Here is a 22834-nt window from a genome sequence, read left to right as displayed (position 1 = left end):
TATCCCCACGACCTACAGGGGAATCAGAACCAGCGCTTTCCTGTACGCTTGTCGCTTGTCGACGCCCTTGACTCTCGTTACCTCTGTTTCCAGCATGACGCTGGTTAAATGTGTTTGTCACACTTTCCGATGGCGCTGGTGACAATATCACTAGCATTCCTTACACTTTCAAGGCACTGAGTACATTACTTCGTGCTACCAGTCGAGAGTTTTGCATTGCTCTCAAACATTTTCGCTCTCTCTCGGTGGGGGTCATGGTTCAACTAATCCAGTCCTGGCAACAGATGCGATATGTATCTTCCCTCTATTGTCCTTTCCTTGCAACCAGCTCCCAGATCCGGATATTTGATTTATTGAATCACCCGTCTCCCCTCATGGCTTCGGTCTGGATGTCCATTATCCCGGAGCTCCTTCCAACGGTTAATGATGCTCTCCACGTAGGCCCACTGTTTGACTGGGATTTGGCCCGCTTCATTAGCCGAAAGATACTGAGACGTTTATAGACACGTTGACCGGCACATTCACGGATACCTTTGCCAAAGCCTTTACCGGCCTTCCGACAAGTACTAAATGGCGGTCTTCCTGCGCAAAAACCAACTGGCTGTTTTCTTATGAGTCGTTCCCGTTACTCAACTCATCAGCGGCCTAGGCACACTTCGTCCTTTCCCCACCAGTCGACTTACGAACACCTGGTTGTCCAATGAGGAAAAAAATTATTCATCGCTGCCATCGTTGGGGGGGCGCGGTTGGCCTACCCTCATTGACGGACTCACCTTCTTCATCCTCAACCATTTGAAGCAACAGCAACGCGATAACGAGGGACTTATGGGTCAGCCTACAGGTCCAGGAGTACTGGGGTCGTTGCAGATGTCCCAGACGCCTAGGATGTAGGTGCCGATCCCAATAATATAGTAGGGCTAGGGGGTTCTGTGAGGTGTCTGGGGTGAACTCCCGGTGAAAGCGGTCTTGGATAAGGCTAAATCAGATGCATATGATGTTGGTTGAGCAATACATAGCACATAAAAAATAAATGCGAATCCTTCAGTGAAACGTAGGACATTGGGAAGATGACGAGAGTTTGAGGAAGAGCTATTGAAACTGCAAAGTGATGTGCTGCGGATGATATCGGGTGGCGGCGGTTAGGAGAAGGGCTTCGGAATGGCGCCCGAGTTTGTCGAGTGATAGTTTAAAACACCAGAGCTCGGGGTGTATGAGGTGGGACAGTCGGCAACTAGTTCACATCACTTTCTTCAATTTCCAGGGGCGCCTCCGAATCCCGTCCAAGATTGGCGAGTGATTGAGCAAGATCCCGGAGCACTCCAGCCAATTAAGGGTGTATGAGGTTGAATGGATGGCGACTAGCTCATGCCAAAGCTTTACACATTCTTGAATCACCAGGAGCACCCATCCGAGATTGGAAAGTGATAGTGTAAGATCCCCGAGTGTTCCAGCCAAACAAGGGTTGGATGGACAACAACTAGCTCACGCCAGAGCTTGACACTTTCTTCGATCTGCCTCCGGATGTCGTCCCTTATTGAAGGATTGAAGAGTGATGCCAGAGGCCCCGAGCCAATTTAGGTCTGTGAGGTTGGATGGACAGTAACTAGCCCATGCTAGAGTTTGACACTTTCTTCGTTCACCGAAAGTGCCTCGGAATGCTTTCCAAGGCTGGTGAGTGAGATGTCAAGATCCCCTAGCGCTCGAGCTAAATCAGGGGTGTATGAGGTTGGATGAATGGCAACCAGTTCGCGCCAGAGTTTGACACTTTCTTCGATTGCCGGCAGTGACTCAGAATACCGTCCGAGATTGACGAGTGATGAGTTGAGATTCCGGAGCGCTCGAGCCAAATCAGCGCTGTATGAGGTCGGGTGGACGACAACTAGCTCGCGCCAGAGTTTCACGCATTCTTCGATCACCGGGAGCGCCTCGGAATACTGTCTGAGCTCAAGCAATGACCAGTTAAGATCGTGAAGCGCTCGAGCCAAATCCGGGGTGTAAGAGGTCGGATGGAGGGCAACTAGCTCGCACCAGAGTTTGACACTTTCTTGGATCACCAGGAGCGCTTCGGAATGCCGCCCAAGATCGTTGAGTACAACCTGAAGGCTCTTGAGCGCTCGAGCCAAGAAGGGAGTATATGAGGTTGGGTGGATGGCAACTAGCTCGCGCCAGAGTGTGATGCTTTCTTCGATCACTGGGAGCGCCTCCGAATGCCGTCCAAGGTTGGAGAGTGATATGTTAAGATTCATGAGCGCTCGAGCCAAATCAGGGGTGTATGAGGTTGGATGGACGGCAACTAGCTCACGCCAAAGTTTGACGCTTTTTTCACTCACTGAGAGTGCCTCGGAATGCCGTCCAAGGTTGATAAGTGATGCTTCAAGATTTCGGTGCGCTCGAGCTAAATCAGAGGTGTATGAGGTCGGATGGATAGCAATGAGCTCCTGCCACAATTTGATGCTTTCTTCAATAACTAGGAGCGCCTCGGAATATCGTCCGAGCTCGAGCAATGACCAGTTAAGATCATGAAGTGCTCCAGCCAAATAAGGGGTGTATGAGGTTGGATGGATGGCAACTAGCTCACGCCAGAGTTTGACACTTTCTTCGATCACCGGGAGTGCTACGGAATGCCGTCCGAGATAGTTCAGCGATACTTCAAGACTATTGAGCGCTCCAGCCAAATCAGGGGTGTATGAGGTTGGGTGGGCAGCAACCAGCTCGCGCCAGAGTGTGATACTTTCTTCGATCACTGGGAGCGCCTCGGAATGCCGTCCGAGATCGGAGAGCGATATTTTAAGACTCACGAGCGCTCGAGCCAGATCGGGGGTAAATGAAGTCGGATCGACGGTAACTACCTTGCGGAAGAGTTCGACACTTTCTTCATTCGCAGAGAGTGACTCGGAATGCCGTCCAAGGTTGGCAAGTGATGCACCGAGATCTCCAAGTGATCGAGCCAAATCAGTAGTGTAGGAATCAGGGTCCGCGGACACAAGGCAACGACAGAGTCCAACAGAGTCATTTGCCAACTCATATGCCTCCTGCAATCTCAAAAAGAATGCAAGATTACGGAACACATTGCCAAATACTTTGACCAACATTTGAATGACTCCCTTTGAAGTTTGATCTACACCCAACTGGAGGAACATGCGACTGGGTAAGAATGGGTTATGAATGCTGCTAATAATCCACACCTTGGCCCACTTGGGGAATGATGATATACTAATATACCCTCCGGTCCTCACGCAGACTTCCACCCAGCGCACTATTTGCTGACCAAGAAATGCGCGAACCGACCCATTGAGCACTTCCAGTGGCTTCTGGACTTGTTTGAGGTGATACACGATATACCGACATGCATAATGCAGCTGTTCCGACAGCGTCCCTTCTGCAGTAGGTGGCAGCTCGGCCTTTTCCGACAAACCCTCCTCAATCAACCCCAAACCTTCCACAGAGGAAAGATCCTTATTCATGATATCGATACAGCACAGAGCCACTTTTGCATTCTCCCTCCTCACATCCACTGCAAACCGATGAAGGGTTGGTGATTGTGGTCCGACTCGCTCTGTGAGAAAATCGCGGAAGGATTGATGTAACACACGAATCGGTATGTGAGAATCCCCAACTCCCGAGACGAGCGGAGAAAGTTCTTCTAAGGTATAGCGGACAGGAGACTTCAGGTGTGGTGACAGGATCGCATCCCAAGCCGCTACGGATAATGGCTGTTGCGCGATTAGGATTGCTCCCATCACAATCGGATAGTCATGCACAAAATCATCGTTCCCCCAGTCGCACTTCTCCAAAACTCTCGCATACAGCCTATCCATCTCGCCCTCAGCGGGAGCCTTCGATCGGTTCGCACCAGTATCAAGAAGCTCCTCCAGCATCCTCATAGGAGGACGACGGGTGTTCTGCATATAGCGGAACACAGTACTGATCCAAATGAACAACCCACCCGCTCGTCCCAATATGTCTTGGACTAATTTATCCTCATCATTAAGTTCGTCTTTCAAATGGGGATGCACATCCTTCAGCTCACGTAGCTGCATACGGACGTAGATATCGCAGTCTCGAACATTGGTATCATCCGAGAGATTAATGCTGAGATGATCAATGACGGAATGGTTCAAGAGATAAGGACCAAGAAGGCCAAATTGCCTTGAGGTGACAAAGAATTTAATGCTTGGGGGCAACTTGGGAACCTGTTCCCGAAGTATTTTGGCAAGGTATTTGAAAGCTTGTTCCTCACATTCATCCAAGGCATCAATAATGACCATCCCAGGGCCATCGGAAGGCAATGCCTTCAGGCGGAAAGGCTCCACCACTAATTTCTCAAATTGCATTGGGAAAGAGGCAGTTGCGAGAGTCGGGTCCTCCTGGATGGTGGATATGAGGTAGGAACGATACGCTGGGTTGTGTGTTGCGAGCGATCGGGCCATTCCGCTGAACAAATGGTCCGGGCGCGATTGCTCCCCGGCTTTGAAGAAGAAACTGAGCAGCAACATCCCTTCTTTGCTGCATTCCTCTGCGATCGAGTGAGCAAGAGATGTCTTGCCGGCGCCAGCCACCGCTGTCACCAGTAGGACGCGCTTCTCACTATTCTCTGTGTTACGATACCAGGCCATAATGTGCTCAATCAAGCCAGTCCTGGTGCCTTCCAAACATGCCTGGGTTGAATCGTGATGGGCGACGGCAGGATATTGGAGCTTATCCAGAACAGAAGAATTCTCGATTGCACGATTTAACCGATCTTGATAGTTTCCTATTGTCAGGTTCGTCTCCAGCTGCGCGATTGCGATAATGAGTCCAGAGTCGCAATATAACCACAAGGATCAAGCGTAATTACCTGGAATAATGTCAAGGCCTCGTCAAGATCCCTCTTCAAATCGTCAATCCTGCCAGGATTCTTCACATGAGAGAGGAAATTGTGGATGCCGGACCGCCTTTCCATCTTTCCACGCAGCCTACCGATTTCAGTTTGAATGCGCTCCAACGCCCTTTAAAACACATGTTACACGGCGGCGAGGACCTAGAACAAATACTACTTACTGGCCAAGTTTTGTGATGTTCCCCATCCACGCTCCTTTACTCGACGCATCATATGAGTCGAGGGCCGCCACCACACGGGCCATTGCGTCTACAACGTATCTACCGAAACGCTCCCATTCCTCCTTACTCTCTTTGAATTTCTATACATTCCAGACTGTCAACTTTCGTCCCAAACTCGGCATAAATCGCTACGAACTTTGACCTCATCGAGGATAAAGAGTGCTGCCCCGGTGGCAGCCTGTAAGGGAGGGAGCACACCTGACGCAGAATTGACCGCGGTGAGAACTGGAACAGCCACGTCACCTCCCTGAACAAGGAGATCATGAATCTTTTGCTTTAGCGACATGGTAGCGGGAAAATCGATGGATGGGGAGAGAGATCGGACGCGCGGCTGAGGTGGTGAGGATCAAAGCAAACGCTCTCTAGTTCATAGCGATGCGATCGCAGGCAACTCGTGCCCTTGCCCACTTATGGAAAGCCCTGCGGCAGATTCCATGCATCCCCCCCGAATCAGCTTGTCGTTCGCAGCTGGCTATTCCTTTAAATTACTCCTATCATAGGGTTCGCTATGTAAGGCTTGGTATAAAGTTTTGGTAACAGGATTACACGCACCTTGAACCCGCGAAGTTTGGGTGTGCGTACACTGATCTGTCGCCGTGCCAGTGACAGGAGGAAAACACAAAGGCAGTGGATGGCAGAATTCGGCATTGCAGCTGCGACTAATCACTTGGTCATATCGCTATGATCCAAACGAAGTAGCCGAGATAGTCTAAGAACAGTGCCCCGAATGAATTTAAATGCGCGTCCTTTGGCCAGGCTCCGGTATGACTTGAAGTCGGCTGCAAGTATGTGTTTACGATTGTTTTGCGTTTGTCGAACCTCATCAGATTTTTAGGACACCTCAATCGTTCGCGTCAGAGGCTACATACGTGCACACCTGGACTTCAGAAATCCAAGAATCGTCCCTCATTATTCAAATCCCCTCCTTCGCCCGACCACAATTGCTTCAGGCAGGCCTCTTCCACATCTCCCAGCTTCCCAACTGCTTTTTACATCCAGTGCTTGTATTGTGCGAATGAGGACAATATCTGTGACAGCGGAAAGGAGGTGACGACCGCACTCGGCTCCTCAGTGGCTAGTGCTTATTGGGTAATTGTGCCTTACCTGTGTTCTCTAGGATATAGCTATGGAGTCTCAACCAGGTTCCGCGGGTCAGTCAATCAGAGTATACTGCCCCGATATATTCCGGCCGTCTAGGTGTATATATCAACTCATCTCTATAATCTCCTCAATGAATGGGCATCGCCCCTTTCCCTGCATCCAGCTTCCAGTTCACGCCGACCAGTCCTCGATTATCCGATTACTTGTGCCACCTGCTTAGATGATGGCCAGGCATGGTCCACAGTATCACCACGCTATGCGTCGATGGGTACCGTGACTCCCAGTTGCCCGGAGGTCGAATGTTCGCATATGTGCTTACTCCTATACAGGCTGCAAAATTGAACGTTTGAATGTCACTGATTAACACCCACTCGTTCTTAGATCTGTACTCATCGATCCGTTCGGTAACTGGCGCTTGCGGCTTTACCAGTAAAGCCATCAATATCAGCGCAGCCTCCTACTCATCCTATGGGCGGCCGGGGATTTCTGAACGTGCTAATAAAAATATCTTCATGGCAGCTTATGCATGCATTACTTTGTCTGGAGTTTTGAAAAGCGCACCATTAAACATGCTAGCTACTGGTTAGATTACGCAAGACTTGAGCTGAGGAATGCACTGGCTGGATGGATTCACTCGCCTTGTACGGTCTCTAGATTTGATGTTCAGCATTCTGTTGGATTCGCTTGCTTTGGGGGATCGCAATCCGTGAGCTCCCTTTGAGTCCACATTTCATGCCGCTGCCAATCTCGCTAGCCGTGCTATTTCTTCAGCGCTAATACGTACAGTAGAGAAGTGCCTTCGATTGGAGGAACGATAGCTTCGCTGAAGCCATTGTCTTCACAAGCTCTCAATCGAACTTACCACACTCGGCTTCGAACGGAGGTTGTTCTCTCCGTTCACAAGGCTGTACGATCGCTAAGATTCATGGCAGAACCGGCAAACAGTTGGAGGGAAAGATGAGGTTTGTGCGGAGTGGTTCTACAGCAGACAATTTATGGCTTGTTTCCCGTGGTTGGCTTCGGCTATTCTTCTGGATAAGGTTCTTAAGTTGTAGCCAAACGAGTATCTCACTACTAAATGATTGGCTTTGGCAGTTCCGAGCCCGCGTGGCTCGGAATTCCCCCGTTTTCGGATGGTGTCTCCCAACAGGAAACCTTCTGTGTCTTTGAACAGTCTCTTGCTCATGAGTTTAGGGTCAGCATCGGCGGGCATCTCAACCTTTCGCCACAGCCTTAAGTCTCTCTCTCTGCCGCAACTCAACGCGGAACACAAAGATCGCCATCGTTCCGCCCCGTTCGCATGCTGGTTTTTTCGCCTTGTTATGAAGAGCTGGTCCTGTTATCATTGCAATTCCGACTTTTCTTTGCCTCGGTTTATTGTGGATATACGGAGTGGACATTGCGGGCTCGGGTGACGCCAAGTCATGCCCAGAGTGTTGGTGTGGCAGGTGTTCCGAAATTGGTGGGACTACTTGATCTACTAGCAAGCTCCAATTGCAATTCTATTGGCAAGAATATCTCCGAAACTCGGCCATCTGTGGTGTCTGTCATGTTACACTGCGTAGAATATTATTTCTTCTGTCACGCACTACCTGATACTTCTTTGCCACGAGTGGATCAGAGCTTCACAACCCATCTGATCTCCCCGCAGCATCCAACTAGTTCTTTGTTGGTCTGCCGGCGGAATCCTTTTTCTGTAGAACGGTCAGGATATGAAATGAAGGAAGTCTGGCCCCGTGGGTCTGGTGGAAAGTGGGAGGCTGCTATGAATAGTTTCGAGGTTTCGAGATACAAAGTTCGCGTAGGAGCGCATGCATGCGCCGGCTTCTCATGGTCTTCCGAGTAGGGCTCCTAACAATTCGGTTTTGGTTAGAAACCGAGCCGTCACTGACAAAATTACCGGTTCCATTTGAAGCATTTTATTGCATGTGCCTTCATTCTGTGGTATTCAAACTGTTGCAAACCATGGTTTGCAGTACAACTTTGAGTTGGAGCACAAGGCAATCATTAGGCTCGGTTTCTAACCGAAACCGAATTTTTAGGAGCCCTACTTCCGAAGCAATCCAATGGCGCGAGCGATGCAGTCGGGACTTGTGGATAAACGAACGTCGGTTGAAGTGGCAAGCACTCGGCAGACTGACAAAGGTTCCTTGACTCAAACTCTGCATGTCGGAGTCGAATGAATGGGAATCCAATTACCGAACTGACCACAGCACACCCCGGAATGCCGATCTGAATATGTTCCTCGGGACCAATTCACATCCATCGTGATGACGTGGCAGTGCGGCTATCCCGTCATCACACACTTACTTGAGGGAGTTCCGTCAAACGCTCGTGTGTCATGCGCGCTAGCTTCGCATCATCTGAACAAGGGACAGACCAATGGTGACGCCAGACGCATCCAAGAAACCATGCGAAGAGTCGCAGAATAGCGAATCCAATCAATCGCGATCTTCAGAAGTTCGCTAGATGGGGTTCGTTTCTCGATGGGCATTGAGGTTGAACTAGACACTAAGCAGTGCTGAGCGGAGCGAGCATCACACCTTGCCGAGTCATAGCATTAGACCTATCAGGGTCCTGGAACTTGCCCATGGTCGGGCCAAGACCTCTCCCTCTGTCCTTGGCTGCACGGCAAAAGAGTTGGCCGAATGTATTGTGTGAATTGCATGTACTTCACTGCCTTGCCCTCCGTCCAATTAGTTCCCTTCTGACCTTGCGTGCGTTTATCAAGTCTCAGGTGCGTTGCCTCACCTTATTGGTTTGTACCTAATCCCTTTATCCCCACTGTCCACAGTGTCCAGGACCAGTGTCCGTTTTAGAGTGGCCACATCCCCTTTCCCTCTTATTACCTGACTGAAATGTTTCTGCTTTGGGTTGCCTTTCTTTAGCCCACTCGACGGCGGCGAGAATTGGTGAGCCTGAGAACCTAGGGGTTCATCCACCATCTGTTATTTCTGCTTGGATTTATATTTCTATCCTTTCTCGCATTTCACGCGTTCGTCCCAATCTTGGGATTTCGCCTTGGAGGAGTCTAGCGGGAATGGCTACTTAGACCATCCCAAGGCGGAGTTCGCCGAACCTGCCTATCCCTTTTTTTGCCGTCGTGCTCGCGCTAATCTGAACTAGTAAGTGGCGGGCACTGTGGGTATGCCATTAGACTCCGCTTTGTCTACACAGTGCAACGTTACGCGACTTGCCTTAGCTTCTCGGGTTCTTCCGCTTTTTCGCGGCCCCTTCCGACCTTGCATTGCCTATGAGCTGCCCGATGCTGCGTTCTGCTGCAATCTCGATAGCCTTCACCGACCGTTCCTCAATGTCTACAACTTCCGTAAATGTGGGTCGAACTTGGGGAACCCATTAATAAGCCACATGGAGGCAAGGAGAACTCCCATGTTGCGGCTCAATAACAGGAAGGTGATTTTCGCATTGTTGAAGATAGGAAAGGGGTATACTTAGGTGTGCCTTATTCTGTTCACCGTGGCCCTGGCACCCTTGGCAACCAAACTGGTCGTGTGGTAACTGGTGGGGATAGCGGTCTCCGCCATTCGCTTAAGGTCTCGGCTGGGCATGATGGATGCCCATTAAGCGCTTAATAGTGCTTCTCATCTTCCTTATGGAATTGGGCGTTGTAATTTGATATGGGTATTTACACGCGCAGTGGAGTTGATCGAACCATCAGAATCTCGGGTGCTTCGTGTTTCGTGGTATGGCTTGAGTTGACCTACCCAATTTCGGAGCGAACGAGGGCCAACCACGTATGTGTCCTATGAGGGACTAGAACCAGGCGCAAAGCTGGCCTACGATATTGTGGATTTTACAGTGAAGAAACACCATTTGTGCTGATAAATATCTCCCATTATTGCAGTAGCAGCAACGTCATGAGCGAATGTAGTCCCCACACCAGCTTACGCTAGTGCTGGAATGACTTGTATCCCAGGAGCTACTCAACGTCAATAGTATCTCTGACCCCCCTGATTTCAGTCGACATCTTCCCCTTGTGGCTAAGTGAGAGAACATTAGAAAGACGGCATGCACTCCTGTCACCAAGGGTCCCTTCACCACTATTCAGATGTCCCCGTTACTCCGGCACCAAGATCCAGTGCAATGAGCCTTTTACCAGAGACGTAGGCGCCATGTGTTGACCCGCCTGTGAACCTCTTTTCATATCCTTTAGTACTTGCCAATGTTCCGGGCACAAGCTGCTTCCGCCGGACATGGTGTCCCCCGCGTTTACGAGTGGGCGCATATAAGAGGCAACACTATGGATTTATATCGCTTCTGGCAATGTTGTCCTCACACTGCATGCATCGCGCTGATCGATGCAAATCCCAGCCTTTTGCTTGCGTCGCGGCTGTGTTCATGGAAGGCGGAAGAGTCACAAAACATTACTGCGGCTGTCACGACCAGGCACCGAAGGGAGCTTTGCTTGCTAGTCTATTTCAATAGAGGTTGATTACCCGCCTAGCGGATACCTTGCTCGTGTACCGATACAAATGGCAAATGATCCTCTCCATCTTGGCTGTTCATTATGCATCTGACGTCGTGCCAAACCACTCCAATGCAACCAACACATGTTTCCGCTCAGTGCGCAGCATCCAGCCTTCGCTCAGTTCCTTTATCTGATGTCTTGTGATACAGACTCGGCTATGGATGAATGGCAATGGTCTTTTTTTAATTATAGGGTCAAGGTACGCGGTTATAACTCCCGATCAAACCTCGACTAGATAACAGAAAACGGACTTTCTAATATATTCCATTTTTCGCACGTTTGTAATGCTGAGGCCACTTCGTGTGTGAGAACCCAGGGCACGTCCTCGGCCTTGGCGCTTGGACTGTACGCGAGTCCTGTATGTGGAGATGATAGACATTTGAGCTTTGCATATAAGGAGTCGTGTCGGAGTTAGGCACTTCATCATCACCTTGCCGTCTGCTGCTCTCCGCTTCCCTCTTCTCCCACCAACCTTGCTCCTTCAGCATGACTTCTGCGAGCGAAGTGAGGCGCATCCTGGCGCTTTACGACGCTACCGAGAAGCGCAACATTTCCACCTATATTCTCGGCATTATGCTGTACAAGTTTGGTCTCGAGCAGTTCAACGGTTCAGTCGTGACGATGGCTACCGATCGCTTCAAAGCTGATCATACCTTTGGCAAATTGGCCGTCTTGACCGGTCTGAACTATGCCATGCAATGTGTTGGCGCCATCCTCATTGCCCCCCTTGTTAAGAAAGCGCCCACACGTACGGTGCTCTCTGCCGCGATCTTCATATTCTCCATCATGTCCGCTGTCCTCCTCGTTGTCGATGCTGCCACCGGTGGTAAGATCAAAGCCAACAACAACGACCAAGTCGAGTACGGTAGTTGGAATCCCAACGGTCTCTTCCCTATCTATATCATCTCGGGTATCGCCTACGGCATGGTTGAACTCATTCGCCGGGTTATCCCCAGAGACATTGTGGGTGCAAACCCGGAGAAGTTGAGGAGGATGGACGCTTTGGTGCACATCATGTATGAATTGTCTGGTACAGGAGGCGCCTTTGCCAGCACGCAACTTATTGCCAAGCTGGGCAACAACTAGTGAGTTACGACTAGGACTAGGGAGGGTGAAATCGAAAACTGACATGAGTATCATTTGAGCTCCTTCATCATCACACCTCCTCTCTTTGCGCTGGCGGCCATCGTTTGGTACCAAATTTCTGCCCTCTCCTTCGGGGTTAGGGACTTTCAAGCAGGCGGCCCCGTTGTAATCGGGCGCGAGCAACGTAACCCCCTCATCGGCTACACTCTCGCTGTCATCGAAGGTTTCCGACTCTTCATCCTTTCGATTATCAAGGGGGCCCAACTGGTCCTCTTACATCGTAAATATGTATGGCTATTCTTTTCGTACAGTGTAGCGCTTCATTGCCACCGCTATCTTGAAAACGCCATCGCCCCCATTTACGCCCGTCGTGCCCTCAACAATTCGAGCCTTTCTCAAGCCCTCGTGGCGTTTTCCAACTTGGGTGAATTGTTCGGTGCCCTTTTCGTCTTTATTTTTGCCAGCAATGTCAAGACCCCAATTCCCTGGCTTCGCCTGGACGCTTTACTCCTGATGATCATTTGGGTCGTTCCGTTCTTCAAGCGTGAACAACACGGGACTATCATCGCATACCAACTGGGCGCCTGTTTCATCCCTATCTCATTCGGGTGGGCCGCTGGTGACGTTTCATTAGCCGCATATATCCAGTCATCTCTCACCCACTCGGACGACGAGGACGACTCCCAGGTTTCTTCCCTCGGGAGTATCATGGCTTTCCTCTACTCGGCATACATCATTATTTACGCTGTCATCTCGAAAGTCCTCGGAGACTACGTTGACCGAGTCATTGTCCGCAAGGGCAGCGTGTACGACGCCCTCATTCACGTCGGCGGCATCCACTTCAGTGTGTTAGCATTCATCATCTTGGTCTCCACTTTTGTTCCCAAGGGCGCCTTCGCTTTCAATCCCGAGATCATTCACATGAATGAGAGGCCTGGCGTATCCGACCGGTACAACGTTGAAGCCCGCAAGGCGCAACCCAGTGATGATGAAGGGAGTGAAGAGAAGCTCGCACCCTAAGATATGCTAGCTTGGATAACACAGGTGTTCTCGCGCCTACCCTTCTTAATACCGCGAACGAAAAGGCTCAATAAAGGCCCATGCTAGTTAACATATCGACATTCATCTCATCTCCCGTTTAGCCCTTTTTGCTCCTTGCTTCGCGTTTCTCTCTCTCTCGGGTTACACCTCGTGTTTACATTGATGGGACGACGGTTTGTTGACACCCTCGAATTCGATGCCGCGATTCCTGTATGATAACAATGGGTTCTTCTGATGCATTTGTATCGCCCCTGAGATCCCTTTGTGCATATCCTTACGTTTCTTTTGTCAACGGGTTGTTGTTGGGTTACTTGCGGTGGTAGGGATATGATGAAATGAAGTGAAGTTTGGCCCCGTGGGTTTATTCGGGCTGGTGGAAGGTCGCTGTGAATATTTTTGAGATATATGTGACGCGCCATGCAGAGACTCAGGTGGGTTAATGTCCATGGTCATCACAAAGTTTGGGTCGCATGCGATGCAGTCAAGACTCTGGGCTTGAACTGATAAAGTCCACGATTCCAAGGATAACTCGAGTGCACATGATGTTGATTGAAGCGACACCAAAACGGACAGTTAATTAAAGGTGCAACTCGGCAGAATGACAAGGTTACTATACGTACGTGGTGGCATGTCGGAGTCGAATGAATAGTAACTCAGTTACTGGATTGATTACGGGACTTCCTCGGGATCAATTTACTTCGAGGCATCTCCGGCTCAATGACAATTGGAACCCGAACCTGTTTGCTCTTTTTCTCCGATTTTGACCCTCCCTATTCGATCCCGAGAACATTTCCTGATCCCCCGAGGTTGAAACGAAGGTTAGAAAATCACATTCTTCCCCACCCTCATTATGGCTATCTGCGAACGAGATACACGCGTGATGCAACATTTGCACTCACAGTAGTACTACTATCTGCATCCTTTCTGGCTTGGAGCTGTGTCCATTTCGTGGATCAACTATCTTTTTTCTTTTGCGTCCCACGATCTTGGTCCTGACCGCTGGCACCAACAGGCCATGTTTTACCGGCTTTGTGGAGCAAAGATGCCAACAATGTCCCTAATACCTACTACTGAGGAAGTGAGACTAGCGTTCCTTGTACGCTTCTCATTTTCGATGCCCACAGCCACTGAATATAATGTTTCCCGTTGCTTGCATGATTCATAATGGTGATGATGTCAATATGTGTATCTCGCGCTTGCGGATGGCATCGATGACAAGATCACTAGCATTGCCTGGACCGTCAAGGTATGTTGACATGCCGCTTCACTGTTCTTGAGCCCTTCATTAAATTTCCCAGTCTGGAGGCGGTTGTTCACCGAGTCCAGTCTTCCCAACAAAATATCTTCCCTTCTGATGGTTAGTAATGCTGTTCGTCGCACAAACCCACAGTTTGACTGAGATTTGGCCCACTTCATTAGCCAACAGACACATCTGCGGACATATTCACCGACACCCTTTCCGGTATGGATTTGGTTGTCTTCTTACTTGTTCGCGACTGATGGACAAGTACCACTCATTCTCCACCAATCCACCTACCAGTTGAACTACAAACACCGGGTTGTCCGACCACCGCGATCATTGGGGGAGGAGTGGCTGATCCATTTTTTACCGAGCAGAAAAATTGGAACAGGTGGACAGCAAAACACGAGATTTTTTTTCATATCAAATATTCTCAATTTCTCTCGGACTTAGGACTGAAAGCCCGTCACCCGGGCACTGCTGGACTTGGTTTGTCACGCTTGTCTGACCTTGGCGGTTGGCTGTCACGCGTTACATCAGCTTTGCGGTTGCGATGTCCGGGGTAAATCTCTGTCACGCTCCCAACCCATGCAGTTGTTGGTCATGCGAGTACAGTAGTCTGACCCCGGCTCCGTTGTGGCCTCATTCCTATAGTTTTCTATACACTATACGAGTCTACACCTACTAAAGAGTAGCAACCACATAAAGCACTGAGTACAAGAAGCGGGAAAAAAGCACAGGGGAAAGATTGTGAAGCAGGTCATGCAGCACTGTTCTATTTCAATGGAAACATAAGTCACAAAATTTGTACCCTCAACTTCGTGGTTCCTTCTGGACTGCCCTGCACGTCTGGGACAGCCTTCCCCGTTCTTAGCAAGGCAGGAGCCACCAGATCTTTCTTGCCCCTTAACGAAGAGGCTAACACACCCGCAACGAATGCAGCTGCCACGCCAGTGCCACTCCTTGTCGTCCATGCGTTCGAGTCGTCGGTCGAAGGAACTCGAATCTTCATGCCCGGGGCAAAAACATCGACGACAAATCCAACGTTGGAGAACGATGCAACATGGCCACAATCGTCAATAGCGCCAATGGTGTTAGCGCTGAAAACAGAAGCAGGACTGACAAGTGATGCGTCCTTTGATTGGCTCCCTGCAGGGACTACAACGTGCACACCACTATTGATGGCCCAAAGGACGGCATCGTTAAGGGCTTCATTATAGTCGAAGACTACGGATATCAGTAGGATGGCATGGCAATCGGTGGATTGGAATTGTTGGAGAGCGTAGTGGATGCCTGCAAGTAAGTCAGACATCTCTCCCTTGCCTTCATCGGAGACAACCTTGATCGGAACAATGCTGGCCGAGGTCGCCACACCACATGTTATCCCCACTGCTCTTCCGGCCATCATTGTGCCATGACCGTTATTATCTTCCGAGGAGTAAGGACCATAGACCTGCACTCGCGAGCAGATATGAGTGAACATATATGACAGTACATAAAGAAATACGCACAACAGTCTCAAGCACACGGCTCGTTTTGTCATTGTCAGGCTCGTCCTTAACCTTGTTCTTGTCCTCGTCCTTGTACTTAAAGCAGGAGTGGGCACCGTAGACACCGGTATCTGCCAAAAAAATCTTCACTGGCTTCTCAAGTCCTCCGGATTCGCCTCGGTCATCCCTTATTTCGGCTGGGACGCCGTCGCACCCTGTCGCACGCCCCTCGTGCGCTTCGTGGAGGTCATCGTAAATGGAAACCATGCCGTCAGCTTCGACGTATTCAACTTCGGGGCAACTGAAAATGCGAGAAAGGGATGCTCCAGTTGCATGTGCGGCGTAGCCATTCAGGACTACAAAAGTTAGCCTATCTTCGACAGGAAATTCCCAAATATCATCTTACTTTCATACCGGTGATTGATGGAAAATTCTGACCCAGGGCTCCGAGTGGATATCCGAGTGATACCCTCGATATGATGTTCCATATCTTCGCCGGACTTCAGCACACTAAGCAATGAGTCGGCCAGTATTTATTGGAATATCAATGTCCATGCGTACTGATATTTTCTTTATTGACGCGATATCAATTGAGGATATCGTATATACCTTTTGTCTTGATGTTCTCTTCATTGCCGGTTATAGCAGGCAGTCGCTATAAGCGATATTAGCGCTAGGTGTATAAAACACACTGTGCGCGGAAATTTTTCACACCCCCTCAGTTCTCTTGTTCGAAACTGAGGTGATATCCTTTTATTTTACTTTATTCCTTGTATGCGAGTTCTGACTGTATTTACAGACCGCACATATAGGTAAAGGAACAATAAAATTAGTTCTCTTGTTCGAGACTGAGACCGCGCATATAGCTTATTTACTTTAGGTCATGAGCCCAATGTCTTCTACTGCAGCAAACGATGCTACTACAACTAAAGGTCTCCACAGTATTGATAAGCTTAAAAATGATGGCCACAACTATCGTATGTGGGCTGTCCGATGTAGGAGAAATAATATTCAAAGAATAAAACAATGATCTATCAGAATAGTCAACGAACAGGTGACAAGTTCAGACATTTAACAGATCTCATGATCTTTATGAGACTGGACAGACATTAGATCATTATAAATTATCTACACCCATGTAGTATGAGATTTAATCTACTACAATCATGCCTAGAACTTGGCATAGGTGTAATATTCAAAGAATATAACCCTACAACAAGAAAATAGCACATAGACGGCAGAATAAGAAGGAACATTGGGAAAGAAATGTGAATATCTCGGGAACCAGTAAACTTTTGACTGTAATCTTTTTACCATCTGAAAGGACTGTTTCTTAACTTTATCCACGGTTTTGTTTCATTCTAAAAGCTTCAAAACTGACGGAGATATCGCTCAAACGGCGAAACACCTTATAATTCATATATATTTATTTGCTAATTCTTACAAAAAGTAATGTGACTCAAGGGAAATATATTGGCACCTGGAAGTCTGGCGGACCGAATACCATATGATAGAGTATTCCCCGGTGCAGGTGGACAGTTTTTGATCGCATCAGAAGAGGAGAAAATGCTAAAAAACCGGATCTTGTATATTTTCCCATGATTCATCAAAACTTTTTGATTTTAAGCTCAAATAAATCGGAACAAAGGAATGATTGATGATCTGGATCTCGGATCATAAGCATGAAGTGATTCAGAAGTCCGCGGATCAGTTAATTAATTGGGAAGGCTCTAGAACATTAGTAATGATGCAGCTTCACAAAAAGGGGTCAATTAGAGAACAGTCTAGAAAGTTCCTTTATAGCCGAGTCATTTCTAAAGATAACCGTTCGTAATTAAGGCAGTGTAGAGCATAGCTTCAGCGCTACAAGATCCCGCTAAGATCGGCCCAAAAGACAAAGAAATGAATTACTTATTGCTGAGTCATGTCCTAAGTCCATTATTAAGCTTACACAGCCCAAGCCCCTATATCATTCTAGAACTATCTATAATACAAATGTAGCACATGTAACTAGTGCGAGGCGTGGGAGTAGAGAGGCCTCTGAAAAGCATAAAAGGCCACCGCTTCTGCCCCCTCTCAAACCTCAGGTAGAAATAAAAGTTTAATTCTCCTCACCAGTGGTTGGTTCGTTTGCTCCAAAAGATAAAAGCAAATATTAGTTGTTAGCTAATATAAAACTAACACGTCACTCTAAGTGTGAGTTAGGGTCAGTTAGACACAGCTGAACAAAAGTGTCATAGTGAGAATTAGTGAGAATTTGGTGGAGGGACTTCTTAATTGAATAATCTCTCAGCAATTTTTGGTTATCACACCACAGGAGAAAAGTGAGCGATCCTGAACCTGCTAGATAACTAGCATGCACTCTAAGCAATAGAAAGAGCAGTTTGGTCACTCCTGTATTGAGTAACATTTATTGCGGAATTATTCTATTAGCAGTTTTCCTTCAGTAAATTATCAGGAAAATCACATCCTACTGAAAAGTGGTAAATATAGGTGTAATATTGACTAGAAATCATAGTAAAGTCAATATAGAATTTTATCCGTAGACGGTCTATACGTCAGGTGAGATCGTTGGGGGGTGTTTATTGTTGTTTAGACAGTGAACAATCATATATTTGGCAACCAAAACACAGTCAGTACGCAAATCAGCACAAACTCTAATATCGTTATTGGACGTAGGAAACTGGTTACATAAGGTGATCCAGCTCCGCTCCTTCACCGATGCCGAATGGTTCTCATTGATCGAGGACTTTGGGATTTTGTTGATCCCAAGTCGAAGACCTCAGACCCCCCTCATCCTCCTACCTCTACTTCCTCCTCATCTTCCTCATCCTCCAATACCTCCTCCTCTGACCAAAAGGCTGTGGCGCCTGATCCTGCAATTGTTGAATGGGACAGGAAGAACGATGCGGCTTTAACTCAGATTGCACTTACCATTGATGACACACCGCTCGCCCTCATCGATGGTAAACGTTTTGCAAAAGAGGCTTGGGTTCAGCTATTCAAACGGTATAACGGTGTTGGTGCCCTAGACGCTGTGAGAGTAATGACACAACTTCACCATTATCAACTGGATGATTCCAAACCGTTGGAACCTTGTCAGGGGACGGACCCCGGGTCCCCATGACCCCTCTCTACAGTCCACAGTCTGGCCTGTAAACACAGCCCATCTCAGGGCATAGCTACTGTGGGTAAGAAAGTGTATAGCTAAATAGAAAGTAGGCTACACTTGCCTACTGTGGGTAAGAAAGTGAGAAGAAGGTTAACTTCTCACTTTCCCACAGTGGCCCCAATATGGCGAAAACTTCCGGGGATACCCGGAAGTCACATGAGGTGGGATCCGGGGTCAGATCATGCGGCACACGGAGCATGCGGTGCAGGAAGTGCGCGGGAAGTGGAGCGGGTCCGGACGCGGGTCCGGGTCCGGGCTAAGTCAGGGTATGTGCCCTGACAAACCTCAACTGATCCAGATGCATGAACTTCGTGATCGATTGGCGAGTCTAGGTGATGACTACACTGATGCCAAGTTCGCCATGATAGTGTCGGAGGCACTCCCAGAATCGTATGACATGCTCAAGCAGATCACCCTTGCGGATCTTGATGATGCGTCAACAATAGCCTGTGACAAACTCATAGCCCAAATCCTCAGAGAAGAGAAAAGGAAGAACAAACCTGCTTCGTCAACTGCATTGGTTGCCAAAACTGTAAAAAGTGCTGACAAAAGTAATGGTAAATCTGATGGGAAGAAGTCAAAGAAAGAACGCCCATGCTGTACCAACCCAAACTGCAAACAGCAGTTGGGACATACCTTCGAACAGTGTTGGGCTGAAGGTGGAGGTTCTGAAGGGCAACGCCCAGCCAAGTCCAGCAATGGGCAGAGTTCTCAGAAGGGTGCTAAGAAAAAGGACACAAAGATTGATGTCCTTCTCGCGGAAGAACATGCCACGATCGCAGACAGCGATTGTCATGGCCCTGCAAAGTCCCTGCCCTTCTACCACTTTCTGCACCCTCATTCTTGCACCCATTACTCGCACTCGTTAATCGCACCATTGCCCATCACTTAGCAGTGCCGATAGTGGTTCCCGTTCTACAGCCCCATAGCAGCGCCTCCTTCGTTCTCCCACCACCACTTGAGTTCCTCAGCCATTCGGTTGATACCGTTTTATTCTTATTCATTCGCTGTCAGGGACAGCTCCGAAAGCGGCGAGGTCCCGGTGCGAGGGACTTGATGGGACAGGTGTCGGCTATGCATAGCGGTGGTCCTGTCATGGGGTGAGCGTCCCTGACCACTTAGGCTGAAGTGGGAAGTTGAGTTATCATTAAAAGGGGAAAGCTATGGTACTTACCTGAAGTGGGAAGTTGAGAAGAAGGCTGCTTCTTCTGTTCCCACCCCAGGCACTATTATATACATGTGGTCAGGGTCACGTGGGAGAAGCCATGTCATCTCCGCGCACAGCCACGTCTCCCCGGGTGTCTCCGCAGGAGATCCCGGAGGTGGCCGCTCAGTAGGCAGGAGTGTGTGTGCGGCGCATGTGGCAATCAGGGGAGCGGGGTTAGGTACATAGTGGTACATAGAGAAAAGGGAAATCGACCATAGAATAGAAATAGAGAGAAAAGGGGAAAGTGAGAAAGGAGGGACGGGGGGTGATAGCGGGGAAAGCGGAGTAGGGCAGTATGGCGCAGGGTGCAGTGCGGGGTCGGGCGGGTGTGCCCTGACATTCGCTTAACTAACTAGCAGTTGTTATGGTCACTGCTGATCCGCTCCTTATTGACATTTGGTTTATTCCTTTATTGACAATTGGTTATTCCTTTATTGACATTTGATTTATTCGTATATTGACATTCTGATCTGCCACCATATTGGTGCTGTAACGGGTCTATCGCCTAGACTCGAGACAGAGAGAAGGGGGAGGGTGGTAGTGTATGCGGGTGTGGTTCGTTGGGCCAGGTTTTGGTCCTGGGGCGCTACCGAGTCTGCAAAAACCTCAAACAAACACTCACCTATGTCTCTCTTGGATGTTGTTGTGGGGACAACTCCGTGTACCGCAAAAAGTCAGATTCTGTGGAATTTGGCCACAAACACCCACTACATACCCGCTGATGCTCCCAATGCTCATTCTATCACTATCCAACACTCCATACACTCATTCCTTATTTTTCCTTATTTTCCCTATCATTCCCGACAACCCCAAGCAAAATTCCCACACCCAACCATGCCGCCAATTTCACCCCCTCTCCACATCTCAAGAACCACTGCACCAATTGGGACGAATAGGGGCTCGTTGGAAAGCTGGAGACGAGGAGGTTGCTGACAGGAGGATAGGCGGGTGCTGTGGCGAACTGTTGCGGAGTTAATCTTCACAATTCCCATTTCGGACCCGTTGTCACATTTTCCCCATTCATTCATATTTCTTTTATTGTTTCTTTGTTCCCAATCAAATATTCATCATTTACGGTTGCCTAATGGCCTGTTTACATTCCCCCAGTCCATTCATTTCATTTCAAACATATATAAACTAGATAACAGCTTGTACATAACAAGTTAGTATTGAATAGACCCATGAAAGAGAAAGCAGAAGTTGCATCCAAGTGGCAAAGACGCCATCCACGACTCTAACGCCTCCCCTGAGTTACTTGCTTACATCTGAGACCCCTTTCCTCATAACCCTCGGCCTTGACGTCCAAGAGAGACGTAGGTGAGTGTTGAGTTGAGGCTCTAACAGACCTGCTAGCACCCCAGGACCCAAAGAACCGAACCTCCATCACACATGCATTCACTACCACCCTCCCCCCTTTCTCTGTCTCGAGTCTAGGCAATAGACCCGTTACAACGTCAAGGCTGAGTATTATGATGTGAGGGGTCTTAGACGTGAGCAACTAGCTCAGAGGGGGCGTTAGGGTCGTGGATGGTGTCTTTGCCACTTGGATGCAACTTCTGCTTGTCCCTTCATGGGTCTATTCAATACTAACTTGTTATGTACAAGTTGTTATCTAGTTTATATATGTTTGAAACGGAATGAATGGCATGGGGGAATGTAAACGGGCCGTTAGGCAACCGTAAATGATGAATATCCCATTGGGAACAAAGAAACAATAAAAGAAATATGAGTGAATGGGGAATATATGAGAACGGGTCCGAAATGGGAAATGTAAAAGTTAACTCCGCAATGCTTCGCCACAGCGCCCGCCTATCCTCCCGTCAGCAACCTCCTCGTCTCCAGCTTTCCAACGAGCCCCTATTCGTCCCATTTGGTGCAGTACTTCTTGAGATGTGGCCATTGACAGGTGCTGTCAAGACCACATGAGAGTATACACCGTGCTGAACCATCCGGGTATGGGATTGCCATTCTGGGAAATGCTCCGGGGGTGAAGAAGGGTGGTAGAGCATCATTATCGGGTGGAAAAATGGCTGGGTTTTGAGGGTGGGTATGGAGGTCTGGAGAGGCGGTGAAATTGGCGGCATGGTTGGGCGTGGGAATTTTGCTTGGGGTTGTCGGGAATGATGGGGAAAATATGGAAAAATATGGAGTGAGTGTATGGAGTGAGTGTATGGAGTGTTGGATAGTGATAGAATGAGTATTGGGAGCGTCAGCAGATATGTACTGTGTGTTGGTGACCAAATTCCACAGAATCTGACTTTTTGCGGTACACGGAGTTGTCCCCACAACAGCGCCTAGATTGTCAGCCTATTCATTCTGCCTCCCAACTTCGCCGTCCTCTGTTCCATTCATTTCTTCTGTTCCATTTCCCTGGTCCTCATTGCTCTTTTAGTTCTGTCGTACTTACCATCCCACTCCCATCCCGCGCCGGACTGACCGGCCCCTTCTCTGTTCTCCTTTCGTATTTATACTTGTAGTTTACTGTCGATGTACCTTAGTTCGAATATCGACTAGAATTCCCCCCAAGTACTCTCATCTTAAGTTCACCTCTCAACTTCATCCCTGCTTAAGTCAACGTCGCTGCAAGGTCTTTCCCACTAACGTGAAATACGGGACAGCCTAGAACACGTGGCGCAATGCTCTAGCCAAGTCGTTGAAGCCGAAGTCCCAACCCCCACGATGCCTTGCAACAGAGTAGTTCATTAGCTAAGTGACCACTCATGCCGCTGTACTCCGCTCCGCTTCCTGCGATCACCTCGAATACAGTTTCTGACAGCAATCGTGCACAAATGACTGAATGGGTTATAGATTCTGGAGCGTCATCTCACATCTGTGCTAATCGACTCTGGTTCTCGACATACTCACCTCTCCTTCCTCCACGTCCAATCTATCTAGGTGACAAATGCAC

The 22834-nt window shown here is 48.7% G+C and overlaps 3 protein-coding genes across 3 annotated transcripts; 1 reads left to right on the top strand and 2 right to left on the bottom strand.

The window, feature by feature from the left end:
• Window positions 1–1613: 1613 nt before the first annotated feature.
• Window positions 1614–5386, bottom strand: EI90DRAFT_3127103 (uncharacterized protein; the record flags this gene model as incomplete). The annotated part of the gene is made up of 4 exons (XM_039063984.1): window positions 1614–4775; window positions 4838–4988; window positions 5041–5180; window positions 5237–5386. The coding sequence occupies 4 exons, from the start codon at window positions 5384–5386 to the stop codon at window positions 1614–1616; spliced, it is 3603 nt and encodes a 1200-aa protein (XP_038913540.1).
• A 5790-nt stretch (window positions 5387–11176) lies between these two features.
• Window positions 11177–12796, top strand: EI90DRAFT_3018170 (major facilitator superfamily domain-containing protein; the record flags this gene model as incomplete). The annotated part of the gene is made up of 2 exons (XM_039057198.1): window positions 11177–11775; window positions 11836–12796. 2 exons carry the CDS (start codon window positions 11177–11179, stop codon window positions 12794–12796), a joined length of 1560 nt encoding a protein of 519 aa, XP_038913539.1.
• Window positions 12797–14774: 1978 nt separating this feature from the next.
• Window positions 14775–16085, bottom strand: EI90DRAFT_2998575 (uncharacterized protein). The gene is made up of 3 exons (XM_039056267.1): window positions 15954–16085; window positions 15569–15903; window positions 14775–15510 (listed from the first exon to the last, which is right to left on the bottom strand). Exons 1-3 carry the CDS (start codon window positions 16033–16035, stop codon window positions 14854–14856), a joined length of 1074 nt encoding a protein of 357 aa, XP_038913538.1. The 5' UTR covers window positions 16036–16085; the 3' UTR covers window positions 14775–14853.
• Between the last annotated feature and the right edge of the window lie 6749 nt (window positions 16086–22834).

Source organism: Cantharellus anzutake (assembly GCF_015039405.1).
Source record: "Cantharellus anzutake strain C23 chromosome Unknown EI90scaffold_41, whole genome shotgun sequence".
In the NCBI taxonomy this organism is placed as follows: domain Eukaryota; kingdom Fungi; phylum Basidiomycota; class Agaricomycetes; order Cantharellales; family Hydnaceae; genus Cantharellus; species Cantharellus anzutake.
This window is presented reverse-complemented; position numbering and strand designations above follow the sequence as displayed.